This window comes from Canis lupus, chromosome 11 (genome assembly GCF_048164855.1).
Source record: "Canis lupus baileyi chromosome 11, mCanLup2.hap1, whole genome shotgun sequence".
Classification (NCBI taxonomy): domain Eukaryota; kingdom Metazoa; phylum Chordata; class Mammalia; order Carnivora; family Canidae; genus Canis; species Canis lupus.
Window position 1 is genome coordinate 15429581 of NC_132848.1, and position 20946 is coordinate 15450526.

The 20946-nt window shown below is 41.4% G+C and overlaps 1 protein-coding gene across 2 annotated transcripts in view; it reads left to right on the forward strand.

Annotated features, from left to right (window-relative positions):
* The first annotated feature begins 716 nt into the window (after positions 1-716).
* The window catches only part of TBC1D15 (TBC1 domain family member 15), a 68447-nt gene continuing 48217 nt past the window's right edge, over positions 717-20946 (forward strand). For both annotated transcript variants that reach the window (XM_072843280.1, XM_072843281.1), the window contains exon 1: positions 717-862. In XM_072843280.1, the coding sequence (XP_072699381.1) occupies positions 833-862 (30 nt within the window). In that variant the 5' untranslated portion in view covers positions 717-832. The remainder of the gene's footprint in view (positions 863-20946) is intronic.

Genomic DNA, 20946 nt, shown 5'->3' on the forward strand with positions numbered 1-20946 from the left:
ACGCGGCTCCCCGGGTGACCCTCCAGCGGCCTCAGAGGTCCCTAACGCGGCTCCCCGGGTGACCCTCCAGCGGCCTCAGAGGTCCCTAACGCGGCTCCCCGGGTGGCCCTCCAGCGGCCTCAGAGGTCCCTAACGCGGCTCCCCGGGTGGCCCTCCAGCGGCCTCGGAGGTCTCTAACGTCCGTCAGCGGGGTCAGGTGTTCTGATCCCCGGGGCCGCGTATTCCGCCCGAGGCCGGGCCAGCTGGGAAGCAGCGGGGAGCAGCCTCCACCCGTCGCCGGTGCCCGCGCCCCGCGCCCCCGAGCGCCCTGGGCTCCCCGGCGGCTCCGCGGGTTTAGCGGCCCCGACACGTCACACACACGCAAGGGGAGGCCTGTGCGCGCGGACCCAGCGGGCTCCCCCGCCCCCCGCACGTCGGGGGCCCCGCTGCACCTGCGACCTGCGGGGCCACGAACCCCGCCCTCGCCTGCCGCCTCCCCTTCTTCCCATCACACCAAACACAGGCGGCCTGTGAATGTCCCCAAGTCTCGCCCCGCAGGGAAACATAAACCACAGACTCGCTTCAGGTCAGATTCCCTCTTTGCGGGGGAAATAAAAAAAAAAAAGAAAAATAAAAAAAGGGGAAAAAAACAGTTTGCGCATGCGCCGTGTGCACCAGCGCCCCCGCCCCGCCCCCTTCCCAGCGCTCAGCACGCATGCGCCGGGTTCCCCGCCTCGCCCGCGCCGCGCCCCGCGCTTCCCGCCCGGAAGTGGGCCCGGTCCGGCCGGATGTTGTTGTGAATCCCGGAGACACGTGAGGCGCCGCGACGTCATCACAGGCACGCGAAGGAAACATGGCGGCGGCGGGGGTCGGGAGCGGGAGGGTGAGTAACGGCGCCGGCGAGCGGCCCCGGGCTTCTCCCGGACGCGGCCGCTTGCGCTGCCCGGGGGCGGGGGGCCGGGGCGGAGGCCCGGGGAGGCCGAGCTCGGTGGGGGACGGAGGAGGGCGGCCGTGTGGGCCGCTGGGTCGGGCCTGCGGGCTGGGGCCGGGCCTCGGCGCGGGCCGGGAGCCGCGGGGCTTCCTCGGCGTTGCCTGTCCGAAGCCGCGGCAGCTGTGCCTGCCTCCTGGCTCGCTGCGCCTCGCTTCGTGCTGACCCTCGGTTCTGTGCGGACGCCCCTTCTGGCGGCGACGGCTTTCCCTCTCCCTCCCCTCCCCTTCGAGGCTGTCTCTGCCTCCCTGTGCCGAGGGCATCTTGTCCTCCGGGCGACGAGCTGAACACAGCTGTCGTGCGCCTGGCTCGGAACGAAAGAGCGCATTTGGGTTCATTCTCCCCGGACTGCCGGCTGGGCGGCTGCCGGCCCGCGAGCGGCGGGGCGTTTGCGGCCTCGGGGCGCGGGGGTGGTGGTGGGGACGCGTCCGTGCAGGTGTGGACCGCTCCTCGGGGGCCCGGGCTGTACTCGCGGGGGGGAGGCTGTGCTCACGGGGACCCCCGGGATGTGCTCCTGGAAGTCCCCGGGATGTGTTCGCGGGGGCCCCCGGGAAGTGCTCCTGGGGGCCTCCGGGATGTGCTCGCGGGCCCCTGTAATGTGCTCCTGGGGGCCTCCGGGAAGTGCTCCTGGGGGCCTCCGGGATGTGCTCCTGCGGGCCCCCGGGATGTGCTCCTGCGGGCCCCCAGGATGTGCTCGTGGGGCCCCCGGAATGTGCTCCCGGGGACCCCCGGGAAGTGTTTCTGGGGGCCTCCGGGATGTGCTCCTGGGGACCCCCGGGAAGTGCTCCCGGGGGACTCCGGAATGTGCTCCCGGGGGCCCCCCGGGAAGTGTTCCTGGATGCCCCCGGGATGTACTCGCGGGACCCCCGGGAAGTGCTCCTGGAAGCCCCTGGGATGTGCTCCTGGGGACCCCCGGGAAGTGCTCCTGGAAGCCTCTGGGATGTGCTTGCGGGGCCTCCGGAATGTGCTCCTGGGGGCCCCCGGGCTCTGCTTGCAGGGCCTTCGGAATGTGCTCGCGGGGACCCCTGGGCTGTGCTCCTGGAAGCCCCTGGGCTGTGCTCGCGGGGGCCCCCGGGATGTGCTTGCGGGGCCTCCGGAAGGTGCTCCTGGGAACCCCGGGGATGTGCTCGCGGGGGGCCCCTGGGCTGTGTTCTTGGGGGCCCCCGGGCTGTGCTCCTGGAAGCCCCCGGGATGTGCTCCTGGGAGCCCCTGGGCTGTGCTCGCGGGGGCCCCTGGGCTGCCACTGACCCGCAGGTCATTAGGAACCAGGATCAGCGCGGGGGGGGGGGGGGGGGCGGTGCCTCGTAGGCAGCCGGGATGGGCTCGGAGTGCACAACTTGATGTACTGAGGACCGTCAGGACCAGCCGTCGGCGGTTGCCGCTGCGGGAGCAGTTTGTCAACAGTTGGGTCTGGCGGTGACTCATCGAACAGCGGTGACCACGTACTCGCTTGTCGTACTCGCTTGTCGCAGGTCACCCCGCGGTTCCTGCGGTCTCCCTCCTCTTCCCTGCGGCTGCTCTCTTTCCCCCATGTTGGGGGATCTGACAACGTTTGTGGTTTGGAGTGTGGACCACTCCACTCGGCGGCGAGAATAACACGCGTGGTCTCGGTTTTGCTGTTGCTTGGAAGTGTGACCTTGGGAAACTGAGCAAGCATGACTTCTCTATCCTTAGTGTTTTTTTTTTTTTAAGATTTTATTTATTTATTCATGAGACAGACAGAGAGAGGCAGAGACACAGGCAGAGGGAGAAGTAGGCTCCCTGCGGGGAGTTCGATGTGGGACCCCAGGATCAGGCCCTGAGCCAAAGGCAGGTGCTCCACCACTGAGGTCCCCCTCATCCCCCACCCCCGCGCCCCATGGTGTGGATTGTTTTTGAGAGAATCCCTGAGATAAGCCCAGTTGTGAAATGTAAGACCTTTTCTTACCCTTTTCTTCCAGTCACTGTCTTTCGTAATCTGACTTTTTTTTTTTTTTTTTTTTTTTTAGGATTTTATTTTAGACAGAATGTGAGAGGGGAGAGGGGCAGAGGGAGAGCGAGAATCGTATGCAGACACCCTGTGGAGCATGGAGCGCCGCACAGGGCTTGATTCCCTCACTCAGATAGTACCTGAGCCAGAATCAAGAGTCGGGCGTCAGCCGACTGAGCCACCCAGGGGCCCCCTTAATCTAACTTCTTAAAATTGGTCTTTTGCTTCATAACTCCATGTCATCACCTCATTTATCCTCACTCATTGTAAGTGGACACCCATAGCCATCATACCACCTAAGCTGTTTCTCTATGCCAAAAGCTCCCCCTCTCCCAAGTAATACCATCATGACCAGCAAAACCCACTTACTCTGCCCTGAGTTCAGATCTAGGTTAATGTCATTCAGGGGTTGCATGTCTTACAAACGCGGAGGCATTCATTTCAAAAACAATCAGGAACCAAATCCTACCAGTTTACCTTAAAGAAGTTTGTTAAATTCCTGCATCCTCTTCATTCTCTGTGTTTAGTTCCTTTAGTCTGCCTCTGCTCTTGAGTTCTTGGCTGATTTTTCTCCGTGTTTGCAGTTTCTTTGTCCACAGTCCCTTCTCTGTACCACCACTGGAGGTTTTTGGTTTTTTTGTTTGTAACCTACAAATCTGATTGTCTCTAGCTTTATTATTTTTAAAGATTATATTTATTTGAGACAGTGAGAGCACAAGCAGGGAGGAGGGTCAGAGGGAGAAGAAGAGGGAGAAGCAGACTCAGACCCTTGGCTGAGCAGGGAGCCCAATGGAAGGCTTGATCCCAGGACCTTGAGATCATAACCTGAGCCAAAGGCAGACACTTCACTGACTGAGCCACCCAGGCGCCCCTGTCTCTCGCATTCAAAACAAACAAAATCTGGGGCACCTGGATAGCTTGGTCAGTTAAGCGTCTGCCTCTTGATTTTGGCTCGGGTGGTGATATCATGGTGATGACATCAAGCCCCACGTGGGCCCTCTCAACAGTCTGCTTGAGGTTCTTTCTTGCCATCTGGCCCTCCCCCCACTTGTGCGTGCACAGGCTCTCTCAAAATAAAATCTTAAAAAAAAAAAACCTTTATTTTGTTATTGTCACCATTACAATATTACTAGAGGCTGCTTAACATAGCATAAAAAGTCGTGTTCCCTTCCTGGCTTTATGCTATGCTTCCCTACTTTCCAGTCTTGTTCCTTTGGGAAAGGGGAGTAGGGGATAATCGATAGATGTGAGAGAGTGAGTGTGTTTATGTGTCTATATTTTCTATATTTCTATATGTATTTTCTTTACCCCCCCCGCCCCCCCCGAAAGGTTCAGCAAAGACCTGTCTAGCTTAGAAATCTAGGGCAGTGACTGTTAACCAAGCCTCACAAAGAACCACATGTGGTACTTTTAAAGAAAATACACATGCTGGTGGATAGAATCAGTGTTGAGATCTAGGATGTAGAGTAATTTTTTTGAAATAATTCTGTTTTGCTTGCTTTGAACTTTGAGTGTAGGAAGTCATCAAAGAAGTAACCTTTGTCATATGGGGAAGCAGTGTAAGATAACAGTTAAGAGTTTGGATTCTGGATCCAAAACAGTTTTGAAAATTAACTTCACACTTACTAAAGTGACTTCAGTCAAATTACTTAACCTTTCTGTGCTTCAGTCTCCTCATTTGTAATATGGGGATGTTATAGGACCTACTTTATGGGATAGTAAGGAGGATCAATAAGTAAATATATTAGAACAAAGCCTGGCACATACTGGATGCTGTGTAGATGTTATTCATAATCTCAGTTTCTCTGCAAATCATTGTTTAGGTGTAGCAGAATTTAAATATTTACAGTACGGTTTTTGGTATGGGTATAAATTTCATTTTTGAAATTAACTCTAGTTCTATTTCTCATTGTTATTTTAGGATTTGAAAAATACCTTGTTTTAGAAATTATGTAGTTTTGATGAATGAAAAATCATCACAATCAGGCAGTGGTTAAGGAAATGGAGCTTGATTGTCTGGCTGTATACTTTGGGCAAATTTCTTAACTTCCTTGTGCCCAGTTTTCTCATTTGTAAATGAGGGATAATTATATTTCCACTTATAAAGAGGATTAAATGAGTCATTCTTTGCAAAGCTTTCAGAATAGCGCTTGGTGCCAAGTAAGTGCTCAATAAATGTTAGCTGCTGCTATTGGCAATGAAAAATTTTCAGACTCAAACATTATAAGGCTATTATTGGTTAGTAAATAGTTGAATTTTTTTTTAAAGACTTATATGCTTATTCATGAGAGACACAGAGAGGGGCAGAGACACAGTCAGAGGGAGGAGCAGGCTCCATGCAGGGAGCCCAATGTGGGACTCAATCCAGGACCCTGGGATCACGACCTGAGCCAAAGGCAGATGCTCAACCACTGAGCCACCCAGGCACCCCAATAGTTGAATATTTTTCCTGGATTTTCCACTGAGAGTTAAGCTGCTCACAAATATAAAAGCAATATAGTTAAGTAAAATAAATTAGAAAAAGAAGGTAAAAGGAAAGTAAGGAGAAAAGGTAAATGGTACTGAAAGTACATTTATTAGATAACCTGTATGCTTTAGGGGGTCATAGTTTAGTTCTAAGTTTTTTAGCAGCCAAAGTAAAGAGGGGAACTTGATTGTTACAAAGATGATAGGATCCACAGCAAAATAAAACCAAAAGCAAAACCAGAAAACTAGTTTCTGAATGGTAGATGGGAGAATAAACTCTCCCATAGGTTCTTTGTACTATGTAATATAATGCACGTACTTATATGGAGTATTGCATCTTTTTTTTTTTTTTAAGAGATTATTTGAGAGAGGAAGAAAGTGCAAGAGTGCATAGAGGGAGGGACAGAGGGAGAGAGAAACTCAAGCAGACTCTGCACTGAGCGCAGAGGCTGTTGTGGGGCTCCATCCCACAACCCCGAGATCATGAGCCAAAAAAACCAAGAGTTGGACACTCAACCTACCGTACCACCCAGACACCCCTGTATCTTTTTGGTAAGGAAAAAGGACTCTGTAATGCTTCTAGTAGGCTGATGGTTTTATGCCAGTGGGTAGTTCACTAGTTTAGTAAATACAGGGTACCAATTTGACGTCTTCAGGTCTCTGATTGGCTAAAACAGATAGGTTTTTGTCTTACGTGAATTCAATTTTGCATAAATATCTTTCTTAGCTGGCTTTGGAAAGTAGGTCTGAGTTTGATCATAAACCCTGATTAATTCTTGGAGTTCAGGTTTTTATTTATTTATTTATTTTATTTTTGTATTGTGTGTGGAGCAATGTATTTTAACAGTTAACCAAATAGAGGAGTGACTTTTTTTTTTTTTTTTTTTCTGAATATTGAGAGGAGAAATAGGGACACTGCCTTACAGTGAAGACCACGTTGTGTCTTCTATAGCTGGTGGACAGAATTGAGTTAATGGAATGAGTTGAATTTACCTATCACAGCGAAGGCGGGAGAAAGGAGGTTGAAATAGGTTTTCACTTTAGACCCAGTGCCCTGGTTGTTAGTTTACTTTCGTTCATTTATTCAACAATTATTTATTAAGCATCTGATTTGATCAAGGCACTATATTAGGCATTGGTCCCTTACCTTCTATCTTACAGACTTAAGTTCTTTAGAAGGAAAATACTCGGTAGCACTCATCTCTTTGTCTTTTCTAAATAAGAAATGCAAAGTGAATTTCAAGTCCTTGAAGTAGGTGCTGTTTTTAGTGAATGTTTATGTTTTGAAGACCAGTAAACTGACTGATCATGAGGACAGGGCCTGAAATGTTTGGCTTGCATCCAGCCTAGATTCTGGCACAGAGCAGATATTCAGTGACCAGGAATAAGCAAGAAGATAGAGAAAATGAGTGGGGACTAGAATGGGAGAGACAGAATCACTAGATTACTCTTGTTTTGGAGTTAAAAAGTCGGGTTTTAGTACACTTGGGTTTTACCCTGTTTTTACTGCGATTGTTTTAGAAATTCTGAAAGAAAAAAAAAAGTGAATGCTTGGGAAATGAGCCGTTATTTTTTTTTAGTTTGTTTTGATGGCATTCTTATAGGAATTTATTTTGTACCTTAAATTTGACCGCTTCTAATTCCCTTTAGACAAGCTTATAGTCCCCTGAAACCCTTGTGCTTTAGAAATGTAAATAATATTCTAATATCTAGATTTTCCTGGAGAACTTTTCTTTTCCTGGACTAGATCTTACAACATGGTAATACCTTACTGGTGTCGAATACAATAGGAGTATGTCTTCTTTTTTTTTTCTGGCATTCTTTAGCAAACGTTTGAGTGCCTTCTGTGTTTTGAGTTCTTTGGATACAGAGTGGTTAAACATAGACTTTATTCTTGACGCAGTACAGTAGTTTGCAAATTTAACAAGTTATTTCATTTTATGAATTAATAAAAACATGGCTTTTTTTGGGAGAAGGATTAAATATTAGGTTTTTGATGGAAAATAGCCGCTGGGACTAAACGAAAAATTGTAACCTTAGTTTTTTATTTTTGGTTTTTGGTGGAAGGAAATCCTCGTGAAATCTGTTTACTGTCTCTTAGCGTGCAATACTATAATGTGTATGTCATCCTTGGCAAAAGACAAGTCATTCATTTAGTCCTCACTGTGCCTCCCCAGTCTGCTAAGTTATTCCTGTCCTCCTGTGTGCCATTGTTCGTTGTTCAGCACACTGTTGCCCTTCAGAAGCAGTAATAGTTCTGCTGCCTACCCCTTGAGAATTGTAACATCCTTAATATCCCAACATCTTTATATCTTCACTCAGAATTTCTGGGACTTGTTCTTCTTAAAACCACTTATATTCTACATTTCTGTAGTTTCCCAGTCATTACTGATTAACTTGTCCCAAATAAAACTATTTACTTTTTTCCTTTTGTATTCCCTGTCTCAGTGAAGAACCTCATCCACTCAGTTTTGTCCTTGATTTCTCTTCTCTTCATCTCCCACATCTAATCAGTCATGAAGTCCTATCATTGTGACCTTCTGAATACTTTTCTGAGCCATCTGCCTTTCTTCGTCCCGTCTGCCACTGCTGTACTTCAAGCCACCATGAATCTCTCCCTCCACCTGTTTATTACTGGAGGTATTACTGCAGCTCTTTATTCTTGGCTCTGCAGCCAGTGTGTTGGCTTAGAAAAGCCAAGTCTGACCATGGCATTCCCCTCCTAGAACTTTTTAATGGCTTTCTAGTAGCAAAGAGTTGTCTTGAGGACAAATTCCGAACTCTCAAATTCTTGAGCATGGTTTATAAAACTCTTTGTAATCTGATACAGTCTCTAGTCTTGTCTCTAAACTCTTTTACATCTACTATCTGATCTGGATTGTGGCCATACACCGAACTACTGCCCTCTCTGTAGAACATACATTCTCTGCCAAGAGCATAAACCCTTTTCTAGTTATAATTGTCATTCTCCAGGTCTCAGTTTATGTGTCCCTCCAGGTAAATCTTTCTGATTTCTCATCCTGCCTAGGTCCTTAAGTCTAGATTAGATATCATTTATAAGGTTCTACTGTGGTAGCCTCTTCATGCATGTATGATACAGGGTAATTATCTGTTTTCTTATCCTAATCCCCTCTTAGGTTGTAAGTGTAAGTCACGGAGGAAGTGACTGGATCTTATGTACTTATACCTAGGAACATGCTCCGTGCCTGACTCATTTTGTGCATTTGTTTTGTATTTATTGAAGAAATAACTGAAAATGACATTCAGGACCCTGTGCATACTTCTGTCACACTTTACCAGGACCGTTTATTTACTGATTTACATGACGGTACTAGTTTAGGCAGACACTTTTTTAGGGTGTGTTTTTTTCCACCAAAACCTTTTATTCCCAACATTTAGTTGAAGCTCAATGAATAAGTCTATGAGTAAAGAAACTTCTAAATCAGATTAGATGGAGTGAGGGTAGTGGGAAGAATTTGGACGGGCTGTTGCTTGCTCTTTTGAAGGATTTAGTAGAAGTTATTTGCAGAATGTGTAATGAAGGGAGAGAGTGCGCACGCAAAAAGGCACAACAAGGCTTTGAGGTGAGTTCAGAGTAGCCCAAGGCAGGAAATTTGTATGTACTGGGGAGTGTCAGGTGTTGATTAGCTGCAGAGGTAAAGTATAGAGAGTGGAGTCAGAAGGCTTTTAAGCTCAGGTATGGCACCATCAGGTATGCATTTTATAAAGATCAATTTTGGCAGTGTTTACACATTAAGCACTCTACACGGATTATTGAACGGTGACTAGATTGGGAGAAGAGGGACCAGAAAATGTTGTTTTAGCAACTCAGGATAGAAATGATGAGGGGTCCATGTCAGAGGTTAAGATTTGAGGGATTTAGGAGATAGGATTGGGGATGATGAAAAAAAGTTAGGATAACTCGAGTCGATGAGACATCTTTGACAGAACTGGGAATGTCAGAAGAGAGCAGATTTGGGGTAGAATATATCGAGTTTAAGATGCCTGTGGGTTACTCAAATGAAAATATCAAATAGTGCTTAGATCCTTGGGTGTGGAGCTCATTAGAATTCCTGGGTTTAACTCTGGTATTTTGTGGGGATACTTTTTCTAACCAAAGCTTAAATTTTCAATGTGCTTAATAGTTTTAAAGAAACTGAATTTTTAAAGCTTTATTATTGTTAAATTTAGCTTATAAAATACACATAGCTTCTACAGTTCAAGAATGTATGTTTATAATGTATAGTAGATGTTGCATTTACATGTTTGAACAGATATTTAGGGTAAGAATTTTATTCCTAAGCTTAAGTAAATCTAAAATATCTGGGTTGAGGGGCGCCTGAGTGGCTCAGTTAAGCGTCTGCCTTTGGCTCCGGTCACTATCCTGGAGTCCTAGGATCAAGCCCCTAGTCTGGCTCCCTGCTCAGTAGGGAGTCTGCTTCTCCTTCCCCCTCTGCTCCTCCCCCCTGCTTGTGCACTCTTTTTCTGTCTCTCAGATAAATAAATAAAATATATTTTTAAAAAATCTGCATTGAATTGGAGAATTTTGAAAATAAAGATTATGATAATCACAATAATACAAATAAAAATCCAGTCCCACTTAAGTGTAAGTAACAATATAAAAAATCACTTACTGATATATTGTGCAACCTTTTTTTTTTTTTTTTTTTTTTTATCTTTTTCAGCTCTTGTCAGAAAGTAGCAAGGTCTTGGGTTGGATTGTCCCAAGTACGTTTCTTTTTATCTAGAAAGTTGAATTTATCTGTCTGTCTGCCTCATTTTTGCCTTTTACTTCTAACTTTTGCTAAATTAGAGGTCAGAAAGTTTATTCTAAAACATTTGCTATAGTCTGGAAGTTACATCTGGCAGAGTTCATTTGCTAAAGGAAAAAAAATTTACAGTTTATGTTTCCATCAACAGGTCATTCATTATCCTTCAGAGTTTTGTAAATATACTTACCTGCTTAGGCATCTTAGCAAATATTTAAAAATAGATAATAGCCTGGAGGGCATGAGGCAGTTTTATTCCAAATGGACTACTTTTCTCCTTTTTAAAGTACTTTTAATACGTTGTTCTTCTATTTTCCCCCCTCCCAGGAGGGTGGGTAGCACTTAGAATATTCTAGTTTGTGTAAAGAGTTTTACCTTTTTTATAACACTGCCAGGTACATATAGGCAAGGAACTTTATCTTGTTTATTTTTCTGTTCTTCATGATGTCTGACATATAAGCACCTACTAAAAGTTTCAGTTTGAATCAATTTTATATAATTAGCTTAATGCCACTAAGTGACAAGTCTTTGTTGATAGTAATTTGCTCCCAATGGACACCTAATCTGCACTGAAAAACAGTGTGTGATGTAAAATTTTCTTTTGAGGCAGGACCAACTTCCTTTTTCTTTCTTTTTTAAGAGAACTATCTCTACTGACATATTTATGTATATAGGTGTTACAGTTTAAAAGAAGAGGCCTTTCATGTAACTTTTTTTTCATATGAGGTACAATTGACAATAAGTTGTACACGTGCAGTGTGTAATTTGGTAAGTTATGTATGTGTACACCAAGCCCATCAATACAAGATGATGATATTTCTACCAAAGTTTCCTTAAGACTCACAGGAATTTGTCACTACCTTTACCCTGTCCACAGACAACGATTGAGCTGCTTTTTGTCACTATAGATTAGTTTACATTTTCTAGAATTTTATATAATTGGAATTATATAGTTTGTACTCTGTTTTTGATCTTCATTTAGCATAATTATTTTGAGATTTGTTAAAGTTGCATGTATCATTAGTTTATTCATTTTTATCGCCAAATAGTATCCCATTGTATGGGTATACCAGGATTTGTTCATCCATTAACTTGTTGATAGACATTTGGATTTTTTCTACTTTTGGCTGTTACAAATAGAGCTGCTACGAAAATTATAGTCTTTGTATGAACAGATGCTTTCTGTTTTCTTGGGCAAATACCAAAGAGTAAAATGGCTGGATCATAATGTTAGCTGCATGCATAGCATTTTAAGAAACTGCCAAGCTATTTTCCCACGTAGATGTACCATTTTATATTTTCACTGTAGTGTATGAAAGTTCCAACTGTTCCACATCTCTGTCAACATTTGGCATGTTAATCTTTTTAATGACAGCCATTCTAATAGATGTGTAATATTTCATTATGGTTTCAGTTTGCATTTCCCTAATGATTAATGATGTTGAGTATCTTTTCATGTGGATATATGTCATCCCTGTATCTTCCTTGGTGAAGTGTCTGTTCAAATCTTTTGCCCGTTTTATTTTAAACTGTGTTATTCATTTTCTTGTTACTGAGTTTTGAGAGTTATGTTCTGAATGTAGGTCCTTTATTAGATATGTGATGTGATTTGCAAATGTATTTTCTCTGCTTGAGCCTTGGCTTTTCATTTGCTTGATACTGTCTTTTAAAGAGCAGAAGTATTCAATTCTGTTGATGTGTTGGTTCTTTTCTTTCATTCATTTCTAAAAAAATTTTTGCCAAACCCAAGGCCATAAGATTTTCTCCTATATTTTCTTCCTGAGTTTTGTAGTTTTAGTTTTTTTTTTAAATTTTTTTAAAGATTTATTTATTTATTTGAAAGAGAGAGGGAGAGCGCCTTCACACAAGCATGGGGGAAGGAGGCGAGGGAGAGGGAGAGAGAGAATCTCAAGCAGACTCCATACTCTTGGATTCTGATTGTGGACTCAATCCCATGACCCTGAGATCAGGACCTGAGCTAAAACCAAGAGTCAGACACTTAACTGACTGTGCCACCCAGGTGCCCTTGTAGTTTTAGTTTTTACATTTAAATTTGTGATCCCTTTCAATTTAATTTTTGTATATGTGGTGCAGTGTATGGATTGAAGTTGATTTTTTTACACAGTGATACCGAGTCATTTAGGACTATATGTTGAAAAGACTATTCTTTATTTGCTGAATTGCTTTTGTACTTTTGTCAGAAGCAAATTTATGTTGACTTTGGAACTCTTTATTCTGTATAGTCTGTTTCTCTTTACATCAATATTACTTTTCCTTGGTTATTAGAGATTTATACTGAATCTTAGAGTGAGATATGTTAGTGCTCCACCATTCTGTTTCAAGGCTGATTGGATTATTCTAGGTCATTTGAATTTCCACCACATTTTAGAATCAGCTTGTTCATATCTTCAGAAGAGCCTGCTCGGATTTTGATTAGCATTGCAATTAATCTATAGGTCAGTTTGGGAGAGAATGGGCATCATAACAATATTGATTCTCCTGAGCCATGAACATGGTGTATTTTGTATTTAATTTAGATTTTCTTTTATTTCTTTGAAATACTTTCATAATCTTCAGTTTAGAAGTCTTGCATATCTTCTATTAGATTTATACCTGAGTATTTGAGACTTTGATGTTATTGTAAATGTTGTATTTAATATGTATATAAATTGATTTTTTGTATATTGATCTTGAATCCTGGGTCCTTGCTAAATAAATTCACTTAGTTTACTAAAACTAACTAGATTTTACGTAGATTCTACTGGATTTTCTACATAGACAATCATGTCACCTGCAAATAAGTTGTTTGACTTCATCCTATCCTATCTAGATGCCTTTTATTTTTTGTTTATTGTAATGTCTAAAACTTAAGTATGGTCCTGAATAGTTAAGATTGGACTTGGTAAATGTTTTGTGTATACTTGAAAAAGAATGTGTATTCTGTTGTTGGGCAGAGTGCCAATTAGGTCAAGTTGTTTGATAGTGTTACTCAAGTCTTACATTGTGACTGATTTTCTGTCAACTGTTGCAGAAGTTATTGAGAGGGGTATTGAAATCTGACTATAATTGTGGATTTGTTTATTCATGCAATTCTATCAGTTGATGTAGCATAGTTTGGTCTTATTTTCTATCCAATCTGACAACCTCTTTTTGGTTGGAGTCTTTAGATGATTTACATTAATGTGATTACTAATGTGGTTCAATTTAAATCTGTCTTTTTGCTATTTGTTTTCTATTTGTCCCATCTTTTCTTTGTTCCATTTTCTATTTCTGCCTTTAACATTTTTTGTAATGTAGGTCTGATGGTGAGGATTTTTTTTTCCTTTTTTTTAGCTTTTATATGTTTGAAAAAGTATTTTACCTTCTTTTTTGAAAGATGTTTTCTCTGGGTATAGAATTATAGGTTAGCAATGTTTCACTTTCAGTATTTTTTTTTTAAGATTTTATTTATTTATTCAAGAGAGAAACAGAGAGAGGCAGAGACACAGGCAGAGGGAGAAGCAGGCATCATACAGAGAGCCTGATGTGGGACTCGATCCAGGGTCTCCAGGATCATGCCCTGGGCTGCAGGCGGCGCTAAACCGCTGCGCCACCGGGGCTGCCCTCACTTTCAGTATTTTAAAGATGTTGCTCCAAAGAGATAGGAAGAAGCATTGAGAAATGATGGATATGTTTATGGGTTGATGATGATGATGATTTCATTTCATACTTATCCCCAGACTTATCTAGTTGTACACATTAAAGGGATGCCTGGGTGGCTCAGTCAGTTTAAATATCTGCCTTTGGCTTGGGTCATGAACTCGGTCCTGGAACTGAGCCCCGAGCCCCGAGTTATGACTCACTGCTCAGCAGGGAGTCTGCTTCTATCTCTACTCCCCCTGACTCCCACCCCCAGCTCATGCTTTCACTCTCTCTCAAATAAATCTTAAAAACAATCGTATACATTAAATACATGTCAATCCTGCCTTAGTAATGTGGTTAAAAAGAAAAAAGGTGTTGCTTCATTATCTTCTAGTCTTGTTTCTAAAAAGAGATCTGCTGTATTCATTACATTTAATGTTTTTTTCATCTGGGTGACTTTAAGATTTTTCTGTGTTATTACTGATTTTGTATGATTTGTACCTATATATAGTTTTCTTTGTGATTCTTGCACTTTGGAGTTCATTTGGGTGTTTAGATCTGTGGGTTTATTGTCTTCATCAGATTTGGAAAAATACCTGCAATTATTTTTTCAAAAGTGATCTTTTTCTGTTTCTCCCCCATCATCATCTCCTTCAGGTACTTCAATTATATGTATATTAGACCACTGGAGGTTTTCCTGCAGCTCATTGATGCTGTTCACCTTTTCTCATTCTTTTTAGCCTTCTGTGTGTGTGTGTGTGTGTGTGTGTGTGTGTGTCTGTTTGTTTGTATGGTTTCTGTAGCTGTAACTTCAGGTTCTTTATTCTTCTGCTGTGTCTAATCTGCCATTATCCCATTTAGTGTATTTTTCAAACTATATTGTAGTTTTCATCGCTAGAAGTTTACAGCGTGTTTTTTGTATTTTTGATGTCTTCTCAATGATTTCTAACTTTTCTCTAGAGTCTTGACTATATGGAGTTCAGTTATAATAATGCTTTAATATCCTTCTCTACTAATTCTATTATTTGTATCATTTTGGTCATATTTAATTGGTTGATTTTCCTCCTCAGTAGGGTCAAATTTTTCTGACAGTGTGCCTGATTTTTTTTTCCAACTAGATATTAGCTGTTGTGGATTTTATCTTGTTGGTTATGGGTATTTGTATATTCCTATAAAATATTTTTGGCTTTACTCTGTGATGCGGAACCAATGTTTTTGGGTCTTGCTTTTAAACTTTCGTAGATAGGTACGGTATAGCATTTAATATGGAACTAATTTGCAGCATTGCTGAGTGTAGGCTGTTCTGAGTACTCTATCCAGTGCCCTGTAAATTATGAGGTTTCCCAGCCTGGTGGGAACAATTCCATGTGAGGCTGCATATTGTTTCTTGTAATAATTTCATGTGGCTTTCCCCCCAGCAGTAGGTAATTTAATGTAAATTACTGATACATGCACTAGAACTCTGCTGACTACTCAGGGGGGGGACCTCTGTGGATCTCTTTGGAGCTCTCTGTGCACTTCTCTCTTCCGTGGTACTCTGTCCTGTGAACTATGTCTTGGCCTCCCCCAGTTCCCAGTTCTGTGTTGCTCAACTCCAGGAGACCACTAGACATCAACTGGGGTTTCTTTTCCTTTGCCAACTAGAAACTCTCTCAAGACGGTAAGCTCCAGCAGTTGTATGGCTCACTTCATTTGTTTCCTTTGAAAGCAGTCACTGTCCTTCATTACCTGATAAAAAACAAAAAAGAAAACATTGTTTAATAGGTTTGGCCGGTTTGCTTGCTTGCTTGCATTTTTGTTTTTAGTTTTGTTTTCTGGTGAGAGGATAAAGCCAGTCTCTTTTACTCCATTGTGGCTACATACATAAGATATTACAGAGATTTTTTCCCCCCTCTGTTTTTGGTGGAAATAATACTTCTGTGTATCTTTTTTCCTCACGCTCAGGCTGAATATTTGACTGTGTTCCAAGTTTGTTTCTTTGGTTGTTAGGAACTCTGAGATGGTCTTTTTCTTCCAGAGGGTGTTTTCTTTTTTTTTTTTTTAAGATTTATTTACTTACTTATTCAAGAGCATGTGCAGGAACACAGGCAGAGAGGCTTACCGGACTGAGCCACCCAGGTGTGCCTCTCCCAGAGTTTTTGTAATAACCATTTCATTCTTGTTAGGATTTTTTTTTTTTTTCCTGCTCTGTGTTTTCTGAGAGGTGACGTTGTCAACAAGACATTCAAGAATTTTATCAGATGCTGAAGTATTTAGAAAAAGATATCTGGCTAGGTAAAGGTCCTCATCACCTCTGTAGAGTGAGTTTATGCCAATTTGTAATTTATGTTAATGTATCTGTTTCCCCATTTCATTGTAGTCTGTATAATCTCTGTAACCATAACGTTCTTTCCCCTCCTTCCCTTCCATTTTGCCAATCCGCTTAGTAATAGGTGGTGCTATTCTCTCAAATCTGCTTGATGTATAGTTTTCTCAGTGTATGTCCTTTCATTGTTGGATTCATGTCATGATTTCCATTTGACAATATATCCTCTACTACCTTTGAGATTTGGTTTAAATTGTTTTAAAACTGCATATTTTGCTTTTATTACCAGTAATTTTCAGCATTTGGGTTGTAAAACAAAACTTATATACAGAAAAATGGCACGTCTATAACTTAAGGCGAACATCCTTGTAGCCAGCACTTCAGTCAAGAAATAGATCTTTGAAGTCACTCTAGAAGACCTTCCATGTACCCTTTCCCTCCACGTAACCACTGCCCTAACCTTTGTAGTACTTACTTTCTTACCTTTCTTTATTGGTACTGGCATTTTTAATTTGTTTTTTAAAATTATTATTATTATTTTTATTAAAGAATTTTACTTATTCATTTGACAGAGAGTGCTTGTGCTTGTGCTCAAAAATGGGTTGGGGAGGTAAGGGAGGGAAGCAGACTCCCTGGTGAGCTGGGAGCCTGATGTGGGGCTCCATCCCAGGACCTGGAGATCATGACCTGAGCCCAAGGCAGATAGATGCTTAACCCTGTACTGGCATTTTTAAAACGTGGCTGTCCTGTCTTTTTGTGTGTGTATTTAAATTCTTCTTTTTTGTGTTCTACTGTAGTGTTACTTGGTACTTCTTCCAGTTCTGTTTTTCTCAGTTTTGCATCTTTTGTCTTTTGTAGTATTATTCATTTTTCTTTAGGTAGTTTGTTTATTCTCAAATTTAAATTTAAATTCCTCAGCAAATTGGGATGCCTGGTGGCTCAGTGGTTGAACCTCTGCCTCTGGCTCAGGGCGTGATCCTGTAGTCCTGGGATCGAGTCCCATGTTGGGCTCCCCGCAGGGAGCCTGCTTCTCCCTCTGCCTGTGTCTCTGCCTCTCTCTCTGTGTGTCTCTCATGAATAAATAAATAAAAGCTTAAAAAAGTAAATAAATTCCTCAGCAAGTAACGTATTTCTTGATTTTGAGAGGTTGAACCATACACAGAAATCATGGTCCAAAAACCTAGACCCATCCACCCCAAACCACCCAAATTCTGATTTTGACAACTATATATCTTATTGTGTACAGTTTTCATACTTTGTTTTCCCTCCCAAATAAACTGGAAGATGAAGTGGAAACATGATTCGTATCTTCATTAGAGATGTATCCCAGATGTAATTTTGGTATATAATTTGTTCCATTGTAGAATATCATAAATTAGTAGATTATTAGGCTTTGAGAATCTGACATAGGCTTTGAATAATATCTCAGGTATGTGTGCTAGAGAAATGATTAGGCCCTTATATTTCACATTCAGTGCCTCTGTGTCCCTAGGGTAGCAATCATGGGGATGTCTTTACTGCCTGTACTTTGTGTCTGTTTTTGGGATGCCTGGTGTGGATAACTCAGAGTGATTCCTCTGTGAAAGGAGTCTCAAACATGTGCATCTCTAGTAGTCCAGACTTCTGTCTCAGTCTTTTTCCTCTCCTAACTTTCTGTCTGCCAACTTCCTGACCTTAGTTTTCAATGCCTTTTACCTCATTGGAATATGATTTTTTTCTAACTTTAATTTTTTTCCTTTTATGTGTATGAACTCTTCATCTTCTCTCAAATCCTGGGTAGTAGAGGTGGTATCTTTTCTTTGCTTCCTGTTGCACAGAGGACCTACTCGGGTTCACAGTACTGGTAATTGCTGACTACTTCAGATTGGAATATGATTATATAATATATTGGGACAATTTTGTCGGTGTCTGTATATACTGAGCCTTAAGTTGATTGGCTTTTTCACTGTATACACTTTGGACAAATAAAACTTGTTTGAGCAGATCTCTGCAGCTCAACTCTGGACTAGTGGAAGAACCTTGATCATATTGCTTAACTTCCTTGTGTTTTTTTTCTCAGTTACAAAGTGGGAATGATAACACATATCTAATTGTGTTATGAGGATAAAATGTGATAACATAGAAATGCTGTGTAAAGTAATGCGTAATAGGAATATTATGGGATAAAATCATTTTAACCTTTCTTTTTATTTTGCATTAGAGATTATGAACAAAACCAGAGTAAAAAAAATTGGAAACCTGTTTTATTAGATGTATTGCCTCAGATGAAATTCCTGATATCATAATTATTCCTGGTAGCAAAATAATTTTTTGTGTCAAATAAGTTTGGAGATAACTTTTTAAATTCTAATTATTACCATTGTTGAAGATAGGAAGCAGAATGTTATATGACAGAACAATACTCCTCAGGAATCAGTTCACTTATAGAGCCTAATGAAGAAGAAATACCATTTTTTATGATATTGTGTAAGATCACAATTTTAGTTGGACTTTTGTTTTTTGTGTTTTGAGCTGTTAAAGGTAGTTGATACCTGTAGAGTTGTATTTTATTAGGCACATGTACCCAGAAGCTGGAGTGATAAACAGACATATGCTATAAATAAAAAAAATAAGTAAAATCATTCTCACAAGAGAGTGGGGACGCCTGGGTGGCTCAGTGGTTGAGCGTCTGCCTTTGGCTCATGTCATGGTCCTGGGGTCTCCGGATTGAGTCCCACGTCGGGCTCCCTGCATGGAGCCTGCTTCTCCCTCTGCCTGTGTCTCTGCCTTTCTCTGTGTGTCTCTCATGAGTAAATAAATCTTTAAAGAAAGAAGAGAGTGAAGGGCTATAATATTAAAGTGAATGATTCAAACCAAGATAATATAGAAGGGAATACTAAGTTTTTTGTGTATAATATTTAGAAGTACAAATGGGAGAGAAACCAAAGTTTTTGTTTAAAGGCCAAATTATTAAATAGTTGTTAATGGCTGCATTGATTTATAAATTAAAGACATTTAAAAATTATTTTTTAGTCGTAAGCAGCATGAGTTTCTACATCTCAGCAATTTCAGAAACTCCTTTCCTCTAGGGAAGCCATGTGGAATTTTTCTGGTAGTTTCTTTAGGCAATAACAGTTGAGATTTAATGGATGAAATCCTTAAATTGGGAAATCTGAAATCTCCTTTTTTGGTATGCATGTGGTCTTGGGTAAAGTCACTGAAGAGCTTTGTGTCTATTTATTCTTCTGTGAGATGGAGATGGAAATAAGGTCTATTTCTGACACATTCAGTTTGGCTATGAGAATTAACTGAGATTGGAATGCTTTGAAGACAAGATGAATAGTTAGAACTGTTACCTTAAAGTTGTTTGCTCTTTGAAGTAAATTACGTATTTAAATTACGTATTGATGCAAATAGTATGAGGTTTTTGTTTTTGTTTTTTTGTTCCTGTTAAGTCTCCTCAGGTTTAAGAGCTCAGGAGGGTAAGTTTATTAATTTCATTCTATTTCTGGCAGAATTAGTAATTTGTATTGGTTAACATCATACCCTTCAAATTAGAAAGCTGAACATGACTGCTTTCTAAAAACAATACAAGTCTGGGTTTGGAGTTGTGGATTTTTGGACATGTAATTTGTCCCTCAAAGAATGATGGAGGGTTAAGGAACACAGAACCCAGAATGAGTGCAGCTTGGACATTTTGTAAGATGCCTGGTACTTTAATGCTTTTTAAATATTTCCCAGCTAAATTACTTAGGAAACTCAACTTTTTCTTAAATGAAAAAGAGAAGAGACAACGCTTGGCCAACATAATGTATGGGAAAGAAAGAATTGCTTAATGTGCTTCAGTTGGGTAATGTGTTTTATTTGATTATTTAGGATTCACTTACTTTATTAAGGTTTCAGAATCTATTGTTAATAGTATAACCAAATCTTAGATTGCATTATTAATGAAGCTAAGCTTTTCTGGGCAAATGAGTGTCCCTTTATCTACTATGAAAACTATGAAGCTCTTTTTTTTTTTTTAAGATTTTATTTATTTATTTGACATAGAGAGAGAGCACAAGCAGGGGTAGCAGCAGAGGGAGAGCAGGGAACCTGACTGGGGGCTTACTCCCAGGACCATGACTGGAGCCGAAGGCAGACACTCAACTGACTGAGCCACCCAGGCTCTTCAAGATATTTTTTTATCTAGCGGGGAGGGGTGGAGGTAGAGAATTTCAAGCAGATTCCCCACTGAGTTGGGGAGCCTGATGCAGGGCTTGATCCCAGGACCCATGAGATCATGAGCTTAGCTATAAAAGGAAGAGAACTGGAGGCTTAACCAACTGAGCCACCCAGGCAACCTGAAAACTATGAAGCTCTTGATTATTGTTTTAGCTGAGGCTTAGGTAAAAGTATGCTAATGTGTAGTTTCCAGATATGTCACTGATCATTTGTCACTAAAGCTTGAAATTTGGGATCCCTGGGTGGCGCAGCGGTTTAGCGCCTGCCTTTGGCCCAGGGCGCGATCCTGGAGACCCGGGATCGAATCCCACGTCAGGCTCCCGGTGCATGGAGCCTGCTTCTCCCTCTGCCTGTGTCTCTGCCTCTCTCTCTCTCTCTCTGTGACTATCATAAATAAATAAAAATTAAAAAAAAAAATAAAGCTTGAAATTTTAACGGAATTTTTTCCCTTACTCTTTCTATATTTCCATATTGTGGCCCCAGATATAATTATCTAGTTTAATCCCTTGCTTTAAAAATTGATAAACTGAAGTCTGGAAAAGTTATAGTTTATACGTTTTTACTTTATTCCTTAAAATTATTTTTTATTACTGAAGCAATGTGTAACTATATTGTAACTTTGAAATATTCAAGGAAGTTAGAGACA